At 37.1% G+C, this 23,757-nt stretch overlaps 2 protein-coding genes and 1 long non-coding RNA gene across 3 annotated transcripts; 1 reads left to right on the forward strand and 2 right to left on the reverse strand.

The window, feature by feature from the left end:
- Window positions 1-5,906: 5,906 nt before the first annotated feature.
- LOC148201767 (mediator of RNA polymerase II transcription subunit 4-like) lies at window positions 5,907-9,895 on the reverse strand. The gene is made up of 2 exons (XM_088108860.1): window positions 9,779-9,895; window positions 5,907-9,544 (listed from the first exon to the last, which is right to left on the reverse strand). The coding sequence occupies exon 2, from the start codon at window positions 9,317-9,319 to the stop codon at window positions 8,321-8,323; it is 999 nt and encodes a 332-aa protein (XP_087964986.1). The 5' UTR covers window positions 9,320-9,544; window positions 9,779-9,895; the 3' UTR covers window positions 5,907-8,320.
- Window positions 9,896-11,546: 1,651 nt separating this feature from the next.
- LOC148201768 (uncharacterized) lies at window positions 11,547-12,628 on the forward strand. Its single transcript, XR_015784861.1, has 2 exons — window positions 11,547-11,934; window positions 12,036-12,628. It is a non-coding gene; the product is annotated as an uncharacterized LOC148201768 (long non-coding RNA).
- Window positions 12,629-19,328: 6,700 nt separating this feature from the next.
- LOC148201769 (TSL-kinase interacting protein 1-like) lies at window positions 19,329-23,545 on the reverse strand. The gene is made up of 10 exons (XM_088108863.1): window positions 23,324-23,545; window positions 22,671-22,842; window positions 22,475-22,560; window positions 22,335-22,382; window positions 22,099-22,208; window positions 20,787-20,871; window positions 20,419-20,694; window positions 20,127-20,265; window positions 19,890-20,038; window positions 19,329-19,795 (listed from the first exon to the last, which is right to left on the reverse strand). The coding sequence occupies exons 2-10, from the start codon at window positions 22,798-22,800 to the stop codon at window positions 19,514-19,516; spliced, it is 1,305 nt and encodes a 434-aa protein (XP_087964989.1). The 5' UTR covers window positions 22,801-22,842; window positions 23,324-23,545; the 3' UTR covers window positions 19,329-19,513.
- Between the last annotated feature and the right edge of the window lie 212 nt (window positions 23,546-23,757).

Raw genomic sequence — 23,757 nt, forward strand, 5'->3', positions numbered from 1 at the left:
CCTGTGTTGTTAGTTAAGAAGAAGGATGGCAGCTCTCGACTCTGCATTGATTATAGGCAACTGAATAAGCTGACCATCAAGAACAAGTATCCCCTTCCAAGGATAGACGACCTGCTGGATCAGTTGCAAGGTGCGTGCATATTTTCGAAGATTGATCTACGTTCGGGCTACCACCAGATTAGAGTGAAGGAGGGAGATATTCATAAGACAGCGTTTCGGTCTCGTTATGGTCATTATGAATATGTGGTGATGCCCTTTGGAGTGACGAACGCACCTGCAATCTTCATGGACTACATGAACAGGATTTTCAGACCGTATCTGGACAAATTTGTAGTGTGTTTATTGATGACATCCTGATCTATTCTAAGAACGTTGAGGAGCATGAAGACCACTTGAGAATTGTCTTGGGCGTGTTGAGGGAGAAAGAATTGTATGCCAAGCGTTCAAAGTGTGAATTCTGGATGAAGGAAATCCAGTTCTTGGGGCACGTCGTTTCTGCAGGAGGGATTGCAGTGGATCCAGCCAAGGTGAAAGCAGTGCTGGATTGGGAGCGCCCACGTTCGGTCACAGAGGTTAGAAGCTTCGTGGGGCTCGCGGGCTACTATAGACGGTTCATTGAGGGATTTTCTAAGATAGCAGCCCCTCTGACTTATCTCACCAGGAAAGATCAGCCGTTTGCATGGACTGATCGTTGTGAGGAGAGTTTCCAGGAATTGAAGAGGAGATTAACGAGCGCCCCAGTGTTGGTCATTCCAGACACGACCAAACCTTTTGAAGTATATTGTGATGCGTCGTTTCAAGGTTTGGGCTGTGTACTGATGCAGGAAAGGAAGGTAGTAGCGTACGCTTCTAGGCAGTTGAAGATCCACGAGAAGAATTACCCCACCCACGACTTGGAGCTGGCAGCAGTCGTGTTTGCATTGAAAATATGGAGACATCATCTGTATGGAGCAACGTTTCAAGTATTTAGTGATCACAAGAGTCTCAAGTATCTCTTTGATCAAAAGGAATTGAATATGAGGCAAAGGAGGTGGCTGGAGTTCTTGAAAGATTATGAGTTCGAGCTGTTATATCATCCTGGAAAAGCAAACGTGGTGGCTGATGCCTTGAGTAGGAAGGCTGTGAGAGTCTCGGCAATGATGGTGAAGGAGCTGAGTTTGGTAGAAAGTTTTAGAGATCTAAGGTTACGGTTCGATTTGGGAGCGAACGTGATTAGATGCTGTAACCTGGTACTTTCCAGTGATGTGTTTGAGCAGATCAGAGTGAAGCAGCGTGAAGATGAGGAATTGACTAAGATATTGAGTGCGCTCGGCACAGATCAGGCTAAGGAATTCAATATTGGTACGGATGGCTTACTGCGCTATATGGATAGAACTTGCGTTCCAAACGATGGTGAGCTGAAGAGGATTATAATGGAGGAAGGACATCATAGCCGTCTTAGCATGCATCCAGGCATGACTAAGATGTATCAGGATCTACGTTCATCATTTTGGTGGCCTGGAATGAAGAGTGACATTGCACGTTTTGTATCTTCTTGTTTAACCTGTCAACGTGCGAAGGTCGAACACCAAAGACCAGGTGGATTGCTGCAGCCATTGGAGATTCCAGAATGGAAGTGGGACAGTATTTCTATGGATTTTGTGACCCATCTACCGCGCACAGTCAGAAACCATGACTCGATTTGGGTGATCATAGATAGGTTAACTAAGAGCGCTCACTTCCTAGCAGTTAACTTGAAAATGTCAATGACGAATCTGGCAAAGTTGTACGTGAAGGAGATCGTTCGCTTGCATGGAGTTCCTTCGAGTATCATTTCAGACCGAGACACAAGATTCACGTCTCGTTTTTGGCAATCGTTGCAAGGCGAGTTGGGAAGTCAACTACGAATGAGTTCTGCATATCACCCTCAGACGGATGGCCAATCTGAGCGAACCATCCAGACACTTGAGGATTTATTGAGGACGTGCGTCCTAGATCATGTGGGAGTTTGGGATGAAGTTCTGCCGCTCGTTGAATTCACGTACAACAACAGCTTTCAAGCAAGCATAGGGATGGCTCCGTTTGAAGCTCTTTATGGAAGGAAGTGTCGAACACCTTTGTGTTGGTTCCAAGAAGGCGAGAACGTTTTCACTGGACCAGAGTTAATTCAGCAAACAACCGAGAAGGTGAAACTAATTCAAGAACGACTGAAGACGTCTCAAAGCAGGCAGAAATCCTATGCTGATAAGAGGAGAAGACCCTTGGAGTTCGCTGCTGGAGATCACGTGTTTCTCAGATTAAATCCAATCACTGGAGTGGGAAGAGTTCTCCGTCCAAAGAAGCTTTCACCCAAGTTCGTAGGGCCTTATCAGATTCTGAAGAAGATTGGATCAGTTGCGTATGAACTAGCCCTACCACCTCAACTGTCCAACCTGCATCCAGTCTTTCACGTTTCTCAGCTCCGCAAATACATATCTGATCCATCACACGTACTGGAGTTGGAAGACGTTCAGCTTCGTCCAAACCGAACCCTGGAAATGCAACCAGTCCGAGTGGAAGATAGTCGTATCCAGCTCTACAAGGGAAAACAAGTTAATCTGGTGAAGGTGGTGTGGGATGCGAGGACTGGAGACTCAACATGGGAGGTTGAAGAGGCCATGAAGGAGCTGTACCCTCAATTGTTTAACTGGTAAGTTTTAGAATTTTCGAGGACGAAAATTTTTGTAGTTAGGGAGATTGTGAAGCCCTAAATAATTAACGCACCAAAATCCACTCTTTAATCACCATTAAACACGTTTTGACACGTCAAAACCAATCTGCATGCGCCTGCCATGTGTCACTAAGGGAGCGTTCCGGAAAGCTTGGTGGGAAACAAGTGGCATGCAGTGGATTGGACGTTGGTTCTGCGTAGAGGAAGGAAATTTTTACCCTCTGCATGCGCTGTCACTCTACTGTCACGTCAGAAGCTTCTAAAACGTTAGTGGAAAACCATGTGGCAGTGCGTGAATGCATGGCTGGCTGGCGAGGAAGAGAAAATAATTTCTCTGATACGCTTCACTTCAATTCAAGCTTTCATCTTCTTCCTCACGAAACCCTAACCATTTTTCTCCAACTTCTCTCTAAACCCTTTCCATCTTCTCTCTACGATCACTCACCACCAGCACCTCTGTTTCCATTTCAGAAACCGTAGGATCATTCTCGGAGCTGTAAGCTTTCAATTGAACCGATCAAGTTTACATTCTGTGACTGGTGAGTTCTCTTCCCTGGAACGTTCTTCTCTTCTGTTCCTGCAAACCAAAATTCTGGTTGCATGCGTGAGTTAGGGGTCTGATCTGTCTATGGTTTCGTGATATTAGGTTAAGTGGATTTGGTTGTGTAAGTTGCTGGATAGAAATCTGTGAGAGCAAGAGCGAAACCTTAGCATTTGGAAGTCACTGCTGAACCAGGTAAGGGAAGCTTGAGTAATTTGATTTAATACTTGGTTGATGTTTATGACAGTAAGGAAGTGTGTTGGATGTGAATTGTATGAAATATATGAATTTTGAAGTATGCATGTATGTGTATGTTGTACTGGTTGTATATGACGGTAAATGCTTTGAACTGAATGTTTATGATGTTATTGGTTGAACTGTACGCAGAGAAGTAGAAGCATGATTTAGGATATGATTAAATTTTCTGTATGATTTGGAATGTTAATGTTTTGAACTGGATGTTGATGATGATATGTTAGAACTGGAAAATTTTATATTGATGAGATGATAATATGAATTCTGGAATGTATGAGAATTATGGTGGAGAGAAATCATAAGTTATGAAAATCTGTAAAGTCATTGTAAAACGAGAAGTCGGGAAAAATATTCTGTCTCTGATTGATCAATTACGCTCGTCCTTGTGCGGTCATTTACCGTTCGTTTTCTCTAAATTTGAATTAGAGTCAACTTCTTTCGTTTTGGAAAGGATGCTGTCTTAGAACGAGCGTCCCCATTTGAAATCCTAAATTTAGTGTCAGTACTAAGTGGCGTTCGGTCTTAGACCGAACGTTCGTTCACAAGAATAAATGATTTGCTAGCGTTCGACCTTATGTCGAGCGTGCGTCTTTGCTAGCGTTCGACCTTATGTCGAGCGTACGTCTTTGCTAACGTTCGACCTTTTGTCGAGCGTTCGTTGTTGATAGCGTTTGACTTTATAATGAGCGTACGTTCTAAATCACGCAAGGTCTCCTATTCAGCACGCGTATAAATAGCGTTCGTCCTGCTTTCTAAATAGCTTTCGTCCTGCTTTCTAAATAGCGTTCGTCCTGCTTTCTAAATAGCTTTCATCCTGCTTTCTAAATAGCGTTCGTCCTGCTTTCTAAATAGCTTTCGTCCTGTTTTCTAAATAGCGTTCGTCCTGCTTTCGAAATAGCGTTCGTCCTGCTTTCCAAATAGCGTCCGTCTATACAGTGAATTAACGTTCGTATTTTAAAGAAGTGTAACTAAGAATGAAAGTATGATGTTGAGGGAATTGTGAAGTATGCGAACCATATTTGAGATGAAGTTGTGAAATTGGAATTTGAACGAGCGTTCCAAGGAGGAACGTCTCTATGAATGATTATGTTGAATGGTAAAGTGTGACCAAGGAAAAATCGCTGATGGCTGATCATCCTGATATTCCGTGAGTGCTCTCCTCATGTAGAGGGAGTAGGTCATGCGTGGGAATGGCAGGAGGCCATTAGGGTTAACCTCGGTTGGCAGCTGATGGGAATGCCAGTTACTACACCAACCGGGTGCATGAACGCCTGCGGTTACTTGGATTCACACAGTCCGGACGGTCTGTCTTAGGGTAGTTGGATGATTTATATTTTGCTTATACGTATTGGTGCATGTCTTGTGTGTTAAATGCTTGTGTTAAAAATTGTATGTGATATGTATAAATTAAATTACCTAAGCTTACCCTTGCACTCTCCTTGTGTTGTCTACTGTTGATGTATGTCCGTCTTGTCAATGCAATGATCATCCGTTGTGGATGTGAGCAGATGGGGAGGCGCCACTTGATGCTATGTTGGAAGAAGAAAATTTGGAAGACGCCAACCTGGTCGAAGTGGAAGTTAAAGCCGAGCAGTAGCTCGCTCGTTCTTAGTAGCTGTTAGTAGTTTTATTAGCGTTTTGGACGTTCGGTTATTGTATTGTAAAACCGTTCGTTTTTAGCTTTCGTTGTTTACTTTGGGGCTCGACTTTGTAATCGCTGGAACTTATAGCCGTTCGGTTTCTGTCTCTTGTTTAGTTGTAAAGACTGATGACTGATTACTGTTAATTGTAATTAATTCTAATTAATGGTAGTTACTATTTATTGGGATGTTACATTCATATGGTATGCGCCAAAACAAAAATCCGGAATCAGGGATGTGTCTCTGAATTCCTGGAAAGTTGTCTAATAAAAAGCAAAAAAAAGACATCAAAAATCCGGAATCAGGGATGTGTCTCTGAATTCCTGGAAAGTTGTCTAAAAAAAAAAAAAAAAAAAAAGCAAAAAAAGACAAAACAAGAATCCCAGATTAAGGAAGATGTCTGAGGGGATGTGTCGGGCTCCTGAAAAAAACAGTGCAGCAAGTTTGGTGTTCTTTAAATATGTTTCATCATAGAACTTAGGGGGAGGAGGGATTTTCTAAAAAAAAAAAAAGACCTTACAGAGGAAGAGGAGGTACTTTATTGAAAAAGAGGGAGAGAGAGAATCATCCATTTCTAGGAGAACAGACCTCACGGAGAAAAGGAAAAGAAAAAAGAAATTTAATCCAAGAAGAGAGGAGGGAAAAACATCTTGAAGCTGCGAAGGTAAGTTTTCGTCTACTTAAACCCTTTAGTCATGCACGTCTATATGCTTATATGTATACTTAAAGCCTTTAGTCATGCACGTCTATATGCTTGTATATATGCTTCCCTTATACGTACTGAAACAATAAAAATAGGTGTGTACTCCTCAACATCAAAATTTCAATATCCTTTAACACCCAGGTAACGTAAATAAAAACATCAAAGCAAAACAGAAACAGAATTAGTTTTTCTATCTAACAAGATCTCCCTCAACCTGATTAACAATTTCGGCCGTAGCTATGCAAGATCATCCTTCACCTGTATCAAACCAAGTAAACAGATTAAATCACAGATCCCATGCCAATACACTCAAAGCTTGTCCTTTGGAATAAGCCATTTTACCCTCTACTATATCCAACGCATTAAAACAAGGGTGATTGACATTTCAAACTGCACACAACCTATCAGATTAGCCCACTCCTTCAATGTTTCTATGTTAGAACATTCATAAAAAAGGGGGCCACCACTGTTTCGGACACAATACACCATCGTTCTTAATCTCAGAAGTCGAAACACCAAACTAATCAATAAATAATAAAAGGGGAATGAGAAAAGGGAAGTGACGGCGCCGGTGAGGAAGCGGGCTCCAGCGAGGGCAGCGGGTTCCATTGCCGGCACGACCCTGGTTCGTGGTCCGAAAGGTGGCGACTGGGCGCGGTGACTATGGCAGACGTGGAGATCGGACAGAGCGGCCCTTGACGGCCTCGGAGGCTCGCGGAGGCCAACTTCGGTGGGGGTAGTGGCGGTTGCAGGGTGCAAGGCGAGAACCTCCCGCGCGCGAAGAGGAGAAGGGAAGCTTGGAGCGACGACCGGCGATGGGCTCGACGGTGGGCGGCTGAGTTGGCGACGACGTGGACGGCGACACGCGGTGGCCGGTCTCGACTGGGAAAGGGAGATTTGAGTTTTGTGCGTGGTTGTCGAGTGAGATAGAAGAATAAGAGAAAGTGGGGGTTTCTGTTTTGTGTTGGAGAAGAAGAGATGAATTTGGGGAAGAAAGTTGAAACTGCCCCCTGGCTGCTGGCTTCCGAAAAGGGAAGGAAAGATCTCCCTTTTTCTGGCTTTTGACAAAGTTTTACCCTAAAAAAGGAAGTTTGGGCTCCTGCCCGGTCCATGTTTTTGGAAGAAAGAGTATATGGTTTAACCCATCTTGCGAAAACGAGAAGGAAATTTGGGTTTGGTCCAAATCTAAAATTTGAAAAAAAATAAAATACGTAACCCGTTTTTAAAACTCTGGAAAAAGAGTTTGGACTTTGGTCCATTTGTTTTATGGAGATAAAAAATGGTTTAGCTTTAGTTTTTTTTTTCCTACGTTGCTGCAATCATTGTTTTAACAAAATAAAAAATTTGAAAGCATAAAATCACAAAAATAATTTTTAAGCTGTTATTATTCTCATGATTAAAAATTACAAAAAAAAAAAAAAACAATATTTATTAGACTAGTTTGCTTCATATAAAAATTACAAAATAAGAAAAATAACTAAAATATTAAAATTACCAATTTTATAAAATAAAATAATATTAAGAAAAAATCCTTTTCACATTCTTTTTCTCAAAAAAAAAAAATATATATATATATATATGAAAAAATATATATAAAACTTAAAAAAAAACATGTAATGTAATAAATATCGGTATGAGTACTCGTGCAATCGTACGCATCAGCCTAGTACTCGTTACCCAAAATATAAAATAAACAAAAAAAAGTCGTATGAGTGCTCGTGCGATCGTACGCATCAGCCTAGTGCTCATTACGCAAAACAATAAAAAACATCGAAAAAGTCGTGTGAGTACTCGTGCGATCGTACGCATCAGCCTAGTGCTCATTACGCAAAAAAATGAAAAACAAAGAAAAAGCCGTGTGAGTGCTCGTGCGATCGTACGCATCAGCCTAGTGCTCATTACGCACAAATTTAAATATTATACAAAAAATACCAAAAAATATAAAAGCTTCAAAAAACCAAAAAAAAAAAAAACATCAACATTTTCAAACAACAAACAGTCTTGCTCGCCAGAACTACGTGATCCTTGATTCTCCATCAAAAGTGGAGATACGTAGGAGCAAGGCCAGTCCTTGTCAGGTTTACTTTCCCAAAAATCCAAAATCATTTTACAAACAAAATTCTCAATCAATTTTCAAACAAATTTTCAAGCAGTTTTCTAAAAGAACTACGTAACCCTGATTTCTCATTCTAAATGAGAATACGTAGGAGCAAGGTCAATCCTTGTCGGGCACAAAAAACTAAAAAATATATTTTGTTTATTTAGAAGTTTTATTTTAGGGGATAGTTAAACATTTTGAAAACCACATCATATTCGCATATTTAGTTAAAGGTACTGCCTTAGGGCAGGCGTTGTAGGGTGCTAATACCTTCCCTACACGTAACCGACTCCCGAACTTAGAATCTCATTTTCGCAGACCATGCTTTATCATTTTATGGTTTTTCCGTAGTTTTCCAGAATAAACTATGGTGGCGACTCCAAATCTCTTTTTTTCAAAAACCGTTTTTATTTTTCATGGATCGTCGTCCTGTCGCGATTTCAGTTGCGACAATAGGCAACTGGACAGGCATTCCCGGCTTCCAACCAGGTGGCACTGGAGGCAGCATTCCTTGAAACGCGGACAAATTTGGAACTGCATTAGTATCCATCTGTGATGGAGGCTCAACAATAGCTTCAACAATTTTCTCCTTGGATTCGACTTCTTTAGGCAATCCAACATCAAGGTCGGCAAAATTATACAACTGAGAAGCTCTCATTTGCTCTTCTTGCGGTGCAGGTGGCAATGCTCCACGAAGAGGAGCTTGGCCGGCTCCAAATTCCGGTGGTGCAAAGGTGGTGTAGCTTATCTTGTGGGCATACGATAATATATCTGACAGCTTCAACTGAGAAGAGACAGTTGATGAAGTCATGGAATCATCATCTCCAGATTTCGATCGCTTGGAGCGGCGATAATCAGAGTAATCATCGACAAGTATGTCTAGGCAGCACTCAGCATCTTTGAGTTTGTTAGAAAATGCTAGTAGCATTGAATCTTGGGAACGAATTTCACGGTCCATCTTCTGCTTGGCATCTTGGAGGTCAAGAATCTCTTGGAGTTCTGCAACAGCTTCGAATATTTGGGTTTGGAGAACATTAAAGAGGGAAATTATTTCTTTCACAGTAGACGGAGAAGAGTCAAGAGGGGTAGATGAATTAAACGAGAGGAAAGTTGGAAGGGATCCACGGAAGGCAGTGACCCAAAGAGACCGGTTAGGGGAAACTTCAAAGATTTTGGAAGTTAAGGAAGCCATTTGGAGAAGAAGTGCTTGGGCTCTGGGAAGGGGTGGGAGGAGTGAAAGAAGAGCAGAAGAAGGGGTTGAAGAGTTGCGGTCTTGGGGTTGCTGGGTCTGTGTTGGAGGGAGCTTTGGAGGGGTAGGGTTCGGAATTGAAGGAGAGTTAGGGTTTGCGAGCCCTAGCCTAGCAGGGGACTGCACAATTTGATGTTGAATCATCTTGTGTATCTGGAAAACAATTTTCTATGAAGGGATGAAGAAAGGTTATTCTGTAGGTTGAAGAGTATTGTAACTTCAAGGCCCACACAACACTTTATCCATTCACCAAATCACGGGGCATAAAAGCATTACTCGCTGCAGAAACACAAGCGGGACACTATCCTCTGACAGTTACAGGAGTTTTACATGCTGACCTTTGCTAAAAATCCATAAAAAAAACATCACCTGCAAAAAGTTTTAGTACAGTCAAAATATAGGATAATCAATTCAATGTTAAAAAAGAAAAATTCATGCATCAGCTGTAACACAGCATCATAAGTTATAAGGAACAGGGATCATAACTAATGAACACAGGTACATCACATAGCAACACATGATATAGGCACAGCAGAACTCATTCAATCTCTCCAATTAGTTTCCCACAAAGATATCATGGCAATCAGAGTACGACTCTTCTACCTTGATGAGTGACGGAAAGGGAACAATGGAGAAATGACGATAACCTAAGCGTGCAGGGTAGCAAAGCGAAGGGAAATTGAAATTCTGCAAATCGTAAGGGTGTGTTCACTCAAGGGAGAGGAATTGGGGGAGGGTAAGTGGATGGATATTTGAGGGATTTGAGGCTGAAATAATTATTGTTTGTTTGAATGTATTTAGAAATAAATAAAAGTGAATTTGGAAATAAAATTTATGAAAATTGGTGGGGAAGGGTGAGTAGATGGATATTTGAGGGATTTGAGGCTGAAATAATTATTGTTTGTTTGAATGTATTTAGAAATAAATAAAAGTGAATTTGGAAATGTACCATAGGATACCCACTATTCACCAACACACATCTGAACTGATGTCGACCACTTGACGATCAACCGCTTAATGTCGACCACTGTTCACCAACACACATCTGAACTGATGTCGAGCACTAGTATGTCGACCATTGATGGTCGACCGTTTACGATTTAACGTCGAGCACTTGGCAACTGTCGACTTCCACTGACATTAGTATATTTATATTTCGATCATCTGATGATCGACAATTACTAAACGATCGACCGTTTGATATCGACCACTGAGGATCAACTGTTCACGATTCGATGTCGATCATTTGGCGATAGACCACTTATGGTCTGATGTCGCGACATAAAATTCCCCCACAAAGGTCAAGCGGTTTACCAGATACGAACAAAAAGACACTGTCTTAATCAAAGACCACGAATCAGGGAAATAATTGATCCAGGCAATGATAAAGGTCCTAATAATGGCTAAAGCACTAGAGGTGGAGGGACCTACCACTCACGTTTGCTGCCCACTTCCAATAGATCCAGGTAAAAAGTAACGGCAAGCACTAGAAGTGGAGGGACCCACCACTCACTTACGGCCCACTTCCATAGATCCAGGTAATGGGTAAAGGGACGGAGGCGGTAAGAAGGATTCCATTCATTTTTTAGTTAAGAAAAACATAGACAGAGAGAGTTCTGATCTAACTTGAGCGTCGGAGTGCCTTTTTCAGGTGCCCAGCCCACTTTCCTCGAAGGATCAACAACGTCAAAGGCAAGATAGCATGGAGATGGTCTCATCAGAAGAAAGAATCCAGAATTGTTAGGTTGATATCTTGGTCCCCATACCTCATACCGAAACAACAAGTATAATAAGTTAAGCTAAAATAGATGTAATTTTGCCTTTCCTTTCTGATTTAAATTTTGGCTTATTTTGTTTAAACTATTACTTAATAAAATAAAATATACGATATATTTAACATTTATGTAAACATGTTTTTAAAATGATAAAATAACTTAATTTTTAATAACAGAACATAAACTAGTACTTATATTATTATGTGATCGATTCCTTTTAAATTTGATAGAAAAATGTCACATACTTAATTCAACTTGTTTTGTTCTTTGGATTTTGATCACATAAGTTCGATTAAAGTTTATGAAAATTGGTGCAAAATTTGATTAATGTAAAGGATAAAAGAAATTGTTTAATTGATAAAATTTGAAGATTATCAAAATATCTCTAATTATTAAAGTAATATAGAATGATAATAATTAATGTTATATTTAATTGTAAAAATATTTATAAAGAGTAAAAATTTAACATTAATTATTAAAATTAATTTTAATATTGTACAAAATTTTATTTTAGTAAAATGAATTTATTTTTAATTTTAATATTTTTGTAATATTATTTACACTAACGTCAAATAACCATAAGATTAAAAAAAAACTATCAATATAATTCCAAAAATAAATAATAAAACAACAAAACTTTAGGATTCATTTTGGGCATGTGCATCAGGAATAGCGAGGAAACTCTGTTTGGCGGCTTCGAATTCAAAAGCGGATTTTTTTTCTGCTTCTACTATTAGTTTATTGAACAATAAAAGGCATGATAAGAACTACTAGGTAAAAGTCAAGAAAGAAAGTGATGATGGGAAAAAGATCTTGGTGGAGTAGAGAGGGTGAAAGCAGCGTCCTCTGAAGAATGAAAGAGAAAATTGAATGAGTGTAGTTGAAGGAGAATGAATGAGAGCAGTGTAGCTAAGGATGGCAAAATAAAACCGTACTCGCGGGTATCCGTGGATAAAATTCGTTACGGGTATTTAGTACACGCAAGTAAGATGTATCTGTTACCCCTTAAAAAAATTAAATTACAATTTTATCTTTTAATTTTGTTTTTCTAACTTTTCAATTATTGTTCAATCTGTTGGGCCTAGCCCAAATCCCTTTTAGGGTTTTGTTTTTTCAAATCATAATAAGGATCCCTTTTTAGGGTTTCTTCTTCAAATCAGAATAAGGAAAGCTGGCCTCATTCCTCACCGAGTTGGCCGCCTTCTGCCGCTCTAAACGAACCTGGATGCAGAGTACTAAGAAAACGGACCAAAAGGTTCTCTATGGGAGGAGATCTCGTCCTCGATGAGGAAGCTCGATACAACTGAAACAAAGAGAAGTGGGAGAACATTAACAAGTACTTCAAGAAAGTGAAGGAAAGCAACAAACGGAGACTGGAAGATTCGAAAACGTGCCCTTATTTCCACCAGCTGGACGCGTTGTACAGGGAGAAGAGTAAGGTAGAGGGCGTGGTGACGACGGTGAAGCTGGAAAGCACGGTGGCGCCACTGATCGTGCGGCCGAAAAGCACGAAGAGGATGAAGAAGGTGGTGGTGGTGGGAAATATGAGATAGTGGCGAACAAAACGAGTGGTGATGGTAAGTCATAGAGAGTGCAGGGGTTGTCGGATAATAATGCACAAAATGACAACTCTTTTTTCATTCTATGAGTGATGGTGAATACAAATATCTATTAGCCACATTCTCATGGTTTTTTTTTTCAAGTTTTTACTTGTGATAATTTAGTTTATAGTTTTGACTAGTTCATACAAATTTGAAAATAAGTTTTTGATATATGAAATGCCAAAATGGACTACATTTGCTGGTTTTCTACTTTCAAGTTTGGTAAAACTGTAAAAATGAATTACTTATAAAAAAACACCAAGGAATGATGTCAAAAAATGCATTTTTTGATGTCATTTGACTAATTTGACATCCGAATTAACCATTTCTGACAACAATTAACATCTAAAATGTCTAATGTCAAATGACGTTAAAGAAATGTACATGTACTTTCAGATGTTAAATTTTTTGCATTGCCATTTTCAATGATCCTACAAACTTTAGCGCTCTCCTACAAGTACAAGGACGTTCGAAAATGGACATATTTTGGGTTGAAAATACCGTCAAAACTCATTTTTGTACTAGTATTTATATAAGTTGTGTGTATTAATGTTTATGAAAGAGTGACTATTTCGTTAGAAATACTATGTGTATTTATATAATCAATATAGGTCATCGGCCTATGTTTTTATTAGAATAATATTTATCTGACGCATATAATAACACTATAATAAACAATAACAAAATAGTAAATAATAATCAACATACCAAACTATTCAAGATTTAATTATAATAGGTTAATATAACTCAAATAAATATAGATTTGAACAGTTCTATAATAAAGAGACTTAAACGGTCTTATTCAACTATACTTTTTAATATACCTATTGGGCCAAATAGAAATATATAAGAATATCTAAATTATTTGAATTTTTTTAAATATTTTCACTCTTTTACAAAAGTATAATCATATTAAAATAAATATTTATCATATCAACATATTGTAAACACGGTTTTATTAAATTAACATAATTTTTCAAATATTAAAAAACATTTAATATAAGTTATTTTTAACATTTTATATGAGTTTAAGAATTAATCGTAGATGTTATTGATGTAGAAAATAAATAATTTTTTAACATCAAATTTTAACCAATGTAAAAAGTAAGTTGTATAATATCAATTAGTATTGCTATTGATGTATGACACTAAAATGACACAAAAATATTCAATGTTGATATGTCTTTTCATATCATTTAAAAATAAAATTGATGTAAAATTGTAGATGTAAAATTGGTTATATGTTGTATCTAACCTTACATATTGATTTAAGTTTTAACTCATGCATGTGACATTTAGTTGCTTCCATTATGCATTTCTAACTTATAATTTAAATCAATGTCAAAATACATTTTACAAACAAATGAGTTGACATAGTGATGTGTTAGTATGGTTAAGAGACTAATGATATGGTTAAGAGACTAATGATATAGACATGAGTTTTACAATAACTTTGTGGTAAATGTGAAATAAAAACATTTTGTGAAACACAATAAAATAAACATATAGATATATTTTATAATGTAAAATATTATAACACTAATTACTTAACCAATTGAATCCGAATTATTTAAGCATAAGGTATTTTTAATTAGTACATCTCTTAGGTTAGTGTTTATGTATATATTTGTATACGGTTGAAAGATATACCTCACCGTTGTAGCTTTCATGTTTCCTAATTTTTGGGACACTTACTCCGCACACTTCGACTTCAGGTTGGGGGAAGATACCTTTTCGTTGTAGCCTTCCTGTCTTCTGATCTCTAGGACACCTATTCCACACACTTCGACTTTAGACTGAGGGAAGGTACTTGCAAGACACTGCGACGTTCAAGTTAGACATTGCTTAATGAACTTTTTCTCACAATTGAGTATTAGAATTCTGTAAAACATCCTTACTTTTATGGGGTAACCTTGTATTTATTAGTTATTTCATGAACCTTAAACTGTCACAGGTTCAATAAAAACGAACTTACCTTCTTAATTGTTATGTTATTTATTCAGGTATTATTTGCCCAAAGAGAGTTGCTCCCTCCACCACCACCAACCGCTCCCTGCACCACCCTATACCTAATTTGCCCTTCTATAAAACGGATGTCAACATTCGTTTCACTTTCAACGGATGTTGACATCCGTTTACATATTTTATATTTTACTTTATTATTTTTATTTAAAAAAAAACTTCAACGGATGTGGCACATCCGTTTAATAGACTTTTAAAAAGTTTTTTATTTATTATTTAAATAATAATATATAAATTAAATTAATAATAATTATTTTATTAAATAAAATAAAATTAATTTATAAATAATTAAATAATAATTTTAAAAAAATTAAATAATATTTCTATATTAATTTAAAATATAAAAAATTAAAAACTTAAAAGAAAAATTCAACAGATGTAGATGTGACACATCCGTTTTAATATATATATGTATACTTTTTTTTAATTATTATTTAAATAATAATAATAAATAAATTAAAATTAATAATAATTATTTTATTAAATAAAATAAAATTAATTCATAAATAATTAAGTAATAATTTTAAAATAATTAAATAATATTTATATATTAATTTAAAATAAAAAAATAAAACAACGAAAGTATTTGACTCAGTGCGACACGTCATCCACTTAGGTCGACACGGATGATGATCGACATACAAGACGCGACATCATGATCTAACGGTTAAGCAGTTACACACCTTGACTAAATAACGCCGCGAATCACGGCTATATATCATGGAAGTATTTGACTCAGTGTCAACACACGAGTTGACGGTTACAACTTCTAAACAATCAACTTCAGTAACTGACCGGATATTCAGGTAAACGGTTTTATTATGCTGATTTAAATATACAAAGCACACCAGAAAAAAGGTACGTTTTTCCCCTAAGAGAAAATTAAGAAAGATTTTTCTTATTCTAACAACACCCTTGTTGACTTGAGCGTCGGAGTGCCTTTGCAGGTACCCAGCCCGCCTTATCCAAAGGATCAGAGAAGAGAGAGAGAAAGAACAACACAGTGAAAGCGGTACAAGGAAGAAACAGAGCAAGTTTGTTAGGTTCGTATCTTGGTCTCCACACCCCTACTGCAACACTGGGACAATGATTGTGAGACTGCATTCAACACTGTCAAACACGTCCTAACCAGTCCTCCAGTTATGGCTCGACCGGACGAGGGATCCGACTTGCAGCTGTATATCTCAGCTTCCCAGCATGTCGTTAGTGCAGCCTTGGTACAGGAAGCACCCTCCCTCAAGTTAATATATTTTACCAGTCGTACATTGCAAGGGGCAGAGGAGCGATATTCTCGAATTGAGAAGTTCGCATTGGCCCTTCTCACTGCCTCTAGACGACTTCGCCCGTACTTCCAGAGCCATCAGGTGGTAGTCCGCACAGATCATCCCATAGCCAAGATCCTCCGCAAACCAGACTTGGCAGGAAGAATGGTCGCCTGGTCAGTCTACAAAAGCCTCTTCCCCATGAGGTATAGTGGTAACCTCGGGACATTCCGCCGTAGATGACGGCCCCGGCATATCGCCACCGATATCCTGCCCCCTTCCTTCCATTATCAACAGTAAGTACACTAAGACGAAAGAGATTTTAGGGTTACCTGGTGGATTCTCGTAGTAACGAAGGCAATGAAACTGAAGAAGAAACAATCTCGCTCGCAGTATACACTCTCAGTGTCTGCTCTTCTGCAAAAGTGAATAACCCTCTTCTGAATCGTGTTGAAGAAGCCAAAACGTTTAATCGTCAGACGCCGTAGGATTCATTTTAATCTAACGGCTACTAATTTGTGTCTCATCATTTCCCTAAGAGAGCGGGAAAACCCTAAATTTCGTAACGCCGCGCACAGCTGTCACATACGCCTCCTTGTTTCCTCCACGTCTCTTCGTTTTCTCCACGTCACCTCGTTTCCTCCAATAACACTCGAAAGTCCTTCGTAATTCTATCATCCGCTTACTCGGACTTGGGGGGCATGTACTATAGGAGGCTCAATCCTTCAACGACCGATTAGTGTAATCTAATGATATTATAGGACCATACGGTGTTGTCGACCACAAGGTGCTCGACAGTTGTAATGACATACGACCACATGGTGTCGTCGACCACTCGATCCTCGACAAATAAACAGTAATGTCGCGACAGGTAACGTTCACACGACACACGACAAGTCGCCTAGTCATGTCGACACATAGGACGATCGACATACAGGGCGCGATATCATAAAGTGCGGTTACAGATAAGCGGTTACACACGTTACACATAGTTAGCTAACCAACGCCGCGAATCACGGAAGTAATTGACTCAGTATCAACACACGATCTAGCAGTTACAACTTCTAGACAGTCAACTTCGATAACTGACCGGATTGTCAGGTAACGGTTTATTTTACTGTTTTAAATACACAGAGCAGATGAGAAAAAAGGTACGTTTTTCCCCTAAGAGAAAATTAAGAAAGATTTTCTTATTCTAACAACACCCCTGTTGACTTGAGCGTCGGAGTGCCTTTGCAGGTACCCAGCCCACCTTACTCAGAGGATCAGAGAAGAAAGAGAGAAAGAGAACATAGTGAAAGCAGCACAGAGAAGGAACAGAGCAAGGTTGTTAGGTTCGTATCTTGGCCTCCACACCCCTACTGAAACAAATAGTCATAAAACTTTCTTCGTATTATTGTTTTCAAACGTAACATAAATTTATTTGAGTAAAAAGCATGAGATTATAGTAACAACATTAACTACTATATTTTCCTAGGATCGCGATATTCCAACAACTATTTTTTAACACTTTTGACAACGTCACGTGTTGTATATTTATTGATTTGACTTAAAATAAATATTTTTTAAAAACCGTGGAAATGAAAGTCCGTGGAAAATCCTAAAATATTCTTTTATCTGTTTCATTGGGAACGAAAGTTCTGAAGATCTCAGTTTAATTAGCTAATACATAGAAAACATGCAGCGTTGTGAAATTGTTGTGAAAAAATGGTTGTCCACATACCATTTTCCATTTTCCTATACTATGTAGTTAACGAGAAGTATAAATTAATTTTTTTAAGATATTTTAACTTTTTGTTTATAATTATGTTTGTCGGTTTTGATGATATATTATGTAAGGAGATTGGATATTGCATGTATTAATCAGTATATCACATAGATCAATTAGTTATACTAAATGAATATTAACGTGTGATTCATATTAGTATCATAAACATAGTTTCAAACTTAGTGGATTGTAATTAGGTCTCTTCTAAAAGTAAAATATCATTCAAGACACTATAAATATGATGTTGATGTTCATATTTTTGCTCCAATGATATTTTTTTTTTCTTTATTTTTATTCTTTCAACTATTTTGATACCTAACACCTGAATTATACTTTCTATAAGGGAAAAATGCGTGTAAAATTTTTTTAGACGAAATTAATGATGGTGTACGAAAATTTTTATTGGTAAATAATTGTTCATTTAATTACCTACAATAACTAGTAATTATGGTTCTATTAATTCTTAGGGAGAAAATGGTACGAATTGCGGTTACGAACACTTGCATCCTATAGTATAGTTTGCGCAATCTAAACTTAGGCTTAGACGCACTTTGGCCTTGTCTATTTGGCTTCATATAAGAACATTTTTTAAAAACCTTTTTAAAAAATTAAGAATTTTAATATTAAAAGAATAAGTTAAATATATTATAGTCTTTATTTTTAAATATACAAAATTCCCTTTGAATATATAATATTTGTAGAAACATGTGAGAGCTAGATAGACCATTCATTTTCTTGCCCATGTGTTCCTATGCTCAGCCATGGAAAAATTTGTGCTCGTGATTTTGTTCTGAAAACGATTCTTTCTCATAACTATTCCTTTCTAGTTTTCATAATATTATGTTTCTCACCGTCATCTCATAATCCCATCTTTTGTACAGTTTTCCGAGTTAGTCTAAACTATTTTTTGATTGGTAAAAATTAATTCATTATAATTTGAAAATCGACTCATTTTCTCTCTCTTTAATACTATCATATTATATATACTACCCGGCTTAAGGTGTCAGGAATGTCAGGTAAGATTTCAACACGATTACAAAAAACAACTTATGCCCAGCATTTCTCACTAGATATTCTAAACATTTAGAAAACCCAAATAAAATATAATACAAAATAAAAAAATTAATGTCCCTGTTCTTTTTAGGTTCATTATCATAGGATGAAGCAGAATCAAACTACACTAAAAAAATGCCTTAGTAATCTTGTCAGGTGCATATCACGGGAAGGTAAAAAATTAAATAGTGATAACCAATTTAAAATATTTGCCATGTTGGTGATATTTTTTTCTCTAATTGATGTACGTATATGTCTGAGTATGTCCCATTATCCTATATTTTGGATATCAGGTGTTGAAATACCTGTCAGAGAGTCTGTGTTTTGTTGCATAAGCTGACTAAAGTATAGGCTATGGGTTTCTCAAAGTGAAGAAAGAGGAAATGACTTATTTTTTCTAGAAACATTAGTCACATTTACACTTTTATAAGTATGTCAAGTTTTGCACGTGAAAAATTTGATCACAATTTTGTCTATATATTACAACCAACGAATCAAAAGCTAGGAATTGAATATATTCAAATTATATTCTAAATATCCTATTTTTAGTCAATCCCATGCATTTTAATAAAATAGATCCACGAACCTTCCATGCTGTTTTCTTTTGTCATGAATGTTCTCAAAATCCCACAACGACTAAAAACACTCAATAAATACTTAAAAAAAACTGTCTTGAATAAAGAAGGTGAAGTAACTCAGTTGGCTTTCCATTTATAGCATTTATTGTAAGTAAAGATTCCTCAAAACATTTAGCTCATTTGTATAACAAATGGATTTTCACATTTTCTTTTATCTATCAATTATATTGCTAACATTGCAATCAAATCATCTGTCTCACATGTCTCTACTTATGAACTTCAAATATGACAATAAAGCAAGAGGGCAAGATAAAAGAGGTACCTTAAACGAAATATGGGTGGACTTCCAATCATTGCATAAATATCAGCTGCACTCAGAGTAGATTCCTGGGACCATCTCTGATAATTAAACAAATTTTCCCTTTGAACACCATAAGGAAAAAGCATTAATTCTCCAACTGCTATGCTAGAATGACCCCATTTACGGTTTAGATGTTCCAAAATTGAGGATATCTTCTTTCGAGTACTAAGTGTAAGCTCCAGGTGAGGATTATGCTTATCCTAAAAGGAAAAGAAACATATATATATATAATAGTTTCCAAAAGCTCTGTCACATTGCTACAGTAAGATGGACATTGGTTTTCTTTATACTCACCACTTCCAATGCTCTTCGAGTGGGTTCATCGATTGGGAATAACTGGAGCTTAAGTTTCATACTATTCACATTGTTATCAACAAATTGATTTTGCGGACATGAGGGTAAAGATGGCAGGACATAATCAGTTGGATCAGAACACTTTTCTCCTGGAATTAAAATCAGAGTGAAGTTACAGAAGATCTGAGGAAGCCCTTGATGAAGCAAGGATAAGATTAAAAAAAGTGTGATAGCTACCTGGATTCTCCTGGTCTTGTTCAATCTCTCTAACAGTTGCAGCTCGCTCCAAATGCTCCGCAGCATCTGCAACTAAAGAAACGCCTGCAATTGCAGCCTTCTCCCATTTTCGATATGCAGCAGTTGAAATCATACCCGAGAGAGACAGAGAACATTTTTTTTATTGTAAAGGAAGTAAAATTATGATTTATGACTTTAAATATAAACTATCCAATAGTCATGAAGGAAAACTAATTCAAAACAGAAAACAGGTAAAAAATATCTTGAAGGGAACCGAAAAATAATCACCAGATTTCTTTCGTTGCCTTGTCGATTTCATGGTATTTGAATCTCCCTTAGTGTTACTCCGGCTAACACCCACGTTTATATTGCGCTTCATTGATGATTTTGAAGGTCCCAATTTTAAAATATTTTGACTATCAACAAGAACCAGTTTAACTGCACGGGCCTCGTTTCCTGATGCTCTACCCTGATTTGAGACTGTGGTAGGCACAGGAGGAAGACAATTCCCCCCCTGCAGGGGTCGCTTCCTTACATTCTTCTTTCGGTCCTTCAATAGTTGATGCTCCTTTGAGACAAAAAATATATATCAGCTCCAGAACATACAGAAGATATTAAAAATCAGAACTTCCCTGAAAAATATAAATAGCTTTCACTAACCAAGGCTTCTAAAAATATTTTAAATCTCCGGGGCTTCAGGTGAAGCTTTGAGGCTTTGCAGCTATACTTTTCCAATAAAGACCACCTGCGTCACAGGTAAAAGTGAGAAGATTTAACGCTGAAAACTCTCACAAAAATAGTAGTATATCCCCTACTCTTATTCAGGATATTACAATAATATGATAAAACTATAGCATGCACTGTCAATGGAGCAATTGACTCGTTCTAACAGAATCAGTGAGGGGATTGTAAGTTGACAAGAGGATTCAAAATATAGCCAGCTGACTACATGTTGGCAAGAGAACCAAGAGGAAAAAAGGATGAAAACAACAGGAAAGATAAGGAATTGGTTAGGTGGCTAGGAGGTTAGGAGAGAAAAAAGGGATGAAAACAACAGGAAAGGGAAAGTGGAAAGCCCTCTAATTCCCCTCGTTATTTCTTTTTCCAACATGCCTCTACAATTTTATCATTAAGCAGAGGGATACCTCTTGCATGAAGCTTAGTCTCATTGATTTCTATGGTTAATTCCAAATTTTTATAGACTTCCATAACATTTAACAAGTTTGACATCTCATGCAGCTAACAAGTATTAAGTGATGTGACAATACATCATTGGAGCTGTAAAACTCTTTTCACTTAGTATATAAAAGTAAAACTCAAATCAGAAATCCAACTAGTTATCTTTCAAGGTATTTACTTTTTTAACATTCCCATATTTCCAAAGCACAGGATGTCTTAGTGGTTACATTCCTAATATACCTTTCAGTCACTTGAGAAGAGTTGAACACAAGAAAACAAAGGGTACGCAAAAATGTAATAATCTCTCATCATTTAAATTTTGTATATTTACAGGAGACACTATGAGGAGGGTAAAAAACTAGATAATGGATCCAGACAATTTCAGTCTCAAAATCAACTATCATTCACCAAGTTATTAAACAGTCCAGTCTAATCTCAAATTAAAAAGGGTCTTTAAGCAGGGAAGTTGTGTAATTTTAAGCACGTTAGTGAAGAATTTCACCCCTTAATATTTTCCTACTACCAAAAGTGTTTACCCTTATGGTCTAGGCTTGACACATTTCAGTACCAGGGCATGTTCCGCTCCCATTATCAACCTGTTCTTTCCATTATTTTCCTATATATATACAATAAAATCAACTGAACTCCAGTTCTTCACCATTCTCCATCATAAGCCCTTGAAATATTTAATAGAAATAACTTCTTGGTGGACAAATATTCTAGTCTTACACACACGTGCACATACATGTATATAAAGCCATTTAACGAACAACCACTCCAAGTAAATTATTACCAGCGAAGCATTGCAGCATTAGTATCTTTAGAGTTTTTGGCATCCAAACATAGTCCTGGACCAAGAAGTTTGTTCATCCGCCTCACAAGCTGATAGTAATAATGCCTGACCTGCAAGTAAACCCCCACACATAGAGAAGAGTGAGAAAATTAAAACAATATTGTTCACAATAAACTAAACATAATGAATGGGAAAATGCAAAGGGATAAGAAGCCACATGGAGTTGTAACGGATACCTGATCTTTGTTTTTACTTTGTACACGGGAAGTGATTTTCTCAAAATTCTATAAACAATAATATTTCAATCAGCAATCATTATGATACCATGTGAAACAAGCCTAGTAAAGTTTAAATAATAACGCCAAAGATGACGTACCTTCCCAACTTGTCGCAATGCAGTGAAGAAACTCTCCTCCTCTTGTCGAGTCCATGCTGCCCACTGCCTGGTTGGTTTTTTTGTAGCTATATATGACACCAAACAAATTAATCTTTTAGCTTCCCATCTCAATAACTACACGTATCAAACTCAACTGCTCAGTAAATTAAAAATAGGAATGATGCACAGAACAGACCTGGCTGCTGAGGGATAACAGCATTTGCCACAGATGAGGAAACACCAGGATCCCCTTTTTGAACTGAGACAACAGGCTCTGGCTGAAATTGAGTATTTGAATCGTGAGAGATTTGCGCCTCAGCCTCCATTTTTTTCCTTTGTTTACATGCTCGTCTTTCTTATGTTGTAGTCTGAAGAGAGAAATGGTATACATTTACGTGATACAATCCTCTTGTATTTCAATTAGCACAACTGAGGAACATATATACATACAAAAGCATTACATAGGGATGGGTCCAAGCCCATATTCATAATGTATCTAACAAAGTTCGATTTCTTATTCAAATTTACCATATCATTCAATTTCATTGAAATTAAAATTATAAAGTACCAAAATCATGCCTCAACTTCAACGCAGGATCATAAGTTATGAGGAAAATGGATCACAATTATTGAATAAAGATACATATCATAACGCACAATGCAGGTTAAAAGCACCAAAAAGATAATAATTCACACTTCAATTAGTTTTCCAGACAGATATCATCAGCAGACATTTAAATGATGCGTAAATAACATTTTATTCAAATTACGTAAAACTGCCGAACAGGAATCGAGTATGTAACACGAGGACCATAATCAAATTGAAGCACAAGGAACGAAATATTTTACCTTGTGAGCCGATATCTCTCGATTTAATGAGTCTCCCAAACGGAACAACGAGGGAATTGCGAGATGCTGAGGGTGGAGGGTAGCGAATCGAAGGGAAATTGAAAATCTGCAAACCCTAACGCGATGTCGAATGATGATAGAAGAAACAAGATCGACGAAGCTGAATCTTCTGTTCTTCTAAATCTAAACGCTTCGTTTCCAGTCTTGCAATTTTTTTAAGAAAATATTACCAATAGTCCTTTATTCCCTTTTTATTACACTATGGTCCCTTATAAGAATTTTGAAATTTTGATGACTTTTAAATAATATTAAATAACTCTAAGTTATTGATAATATTAGTAGAGAAAAAAAACCATTGCATATAGTTTATGAAATAATTTTACAACTTATTCTAGGTCAAAAATATGTGATAACAATATACAAATGTTGAAAAG

This window comes from Vigna umbellata, chromosome 3, assembly GCF_029865625.1.
Source record: "Vigna umbellata cultivar VRB3 chromosome 3, Vumbellata_1.0, whole genome shotgun sequence".
NCBI classification, from domain to species: Eukaryota; Viridiplantae; Streptophyta; class Magnoliopsida; order Fabales; family Fabaceae; genus Vigna; species Vigna umbellata.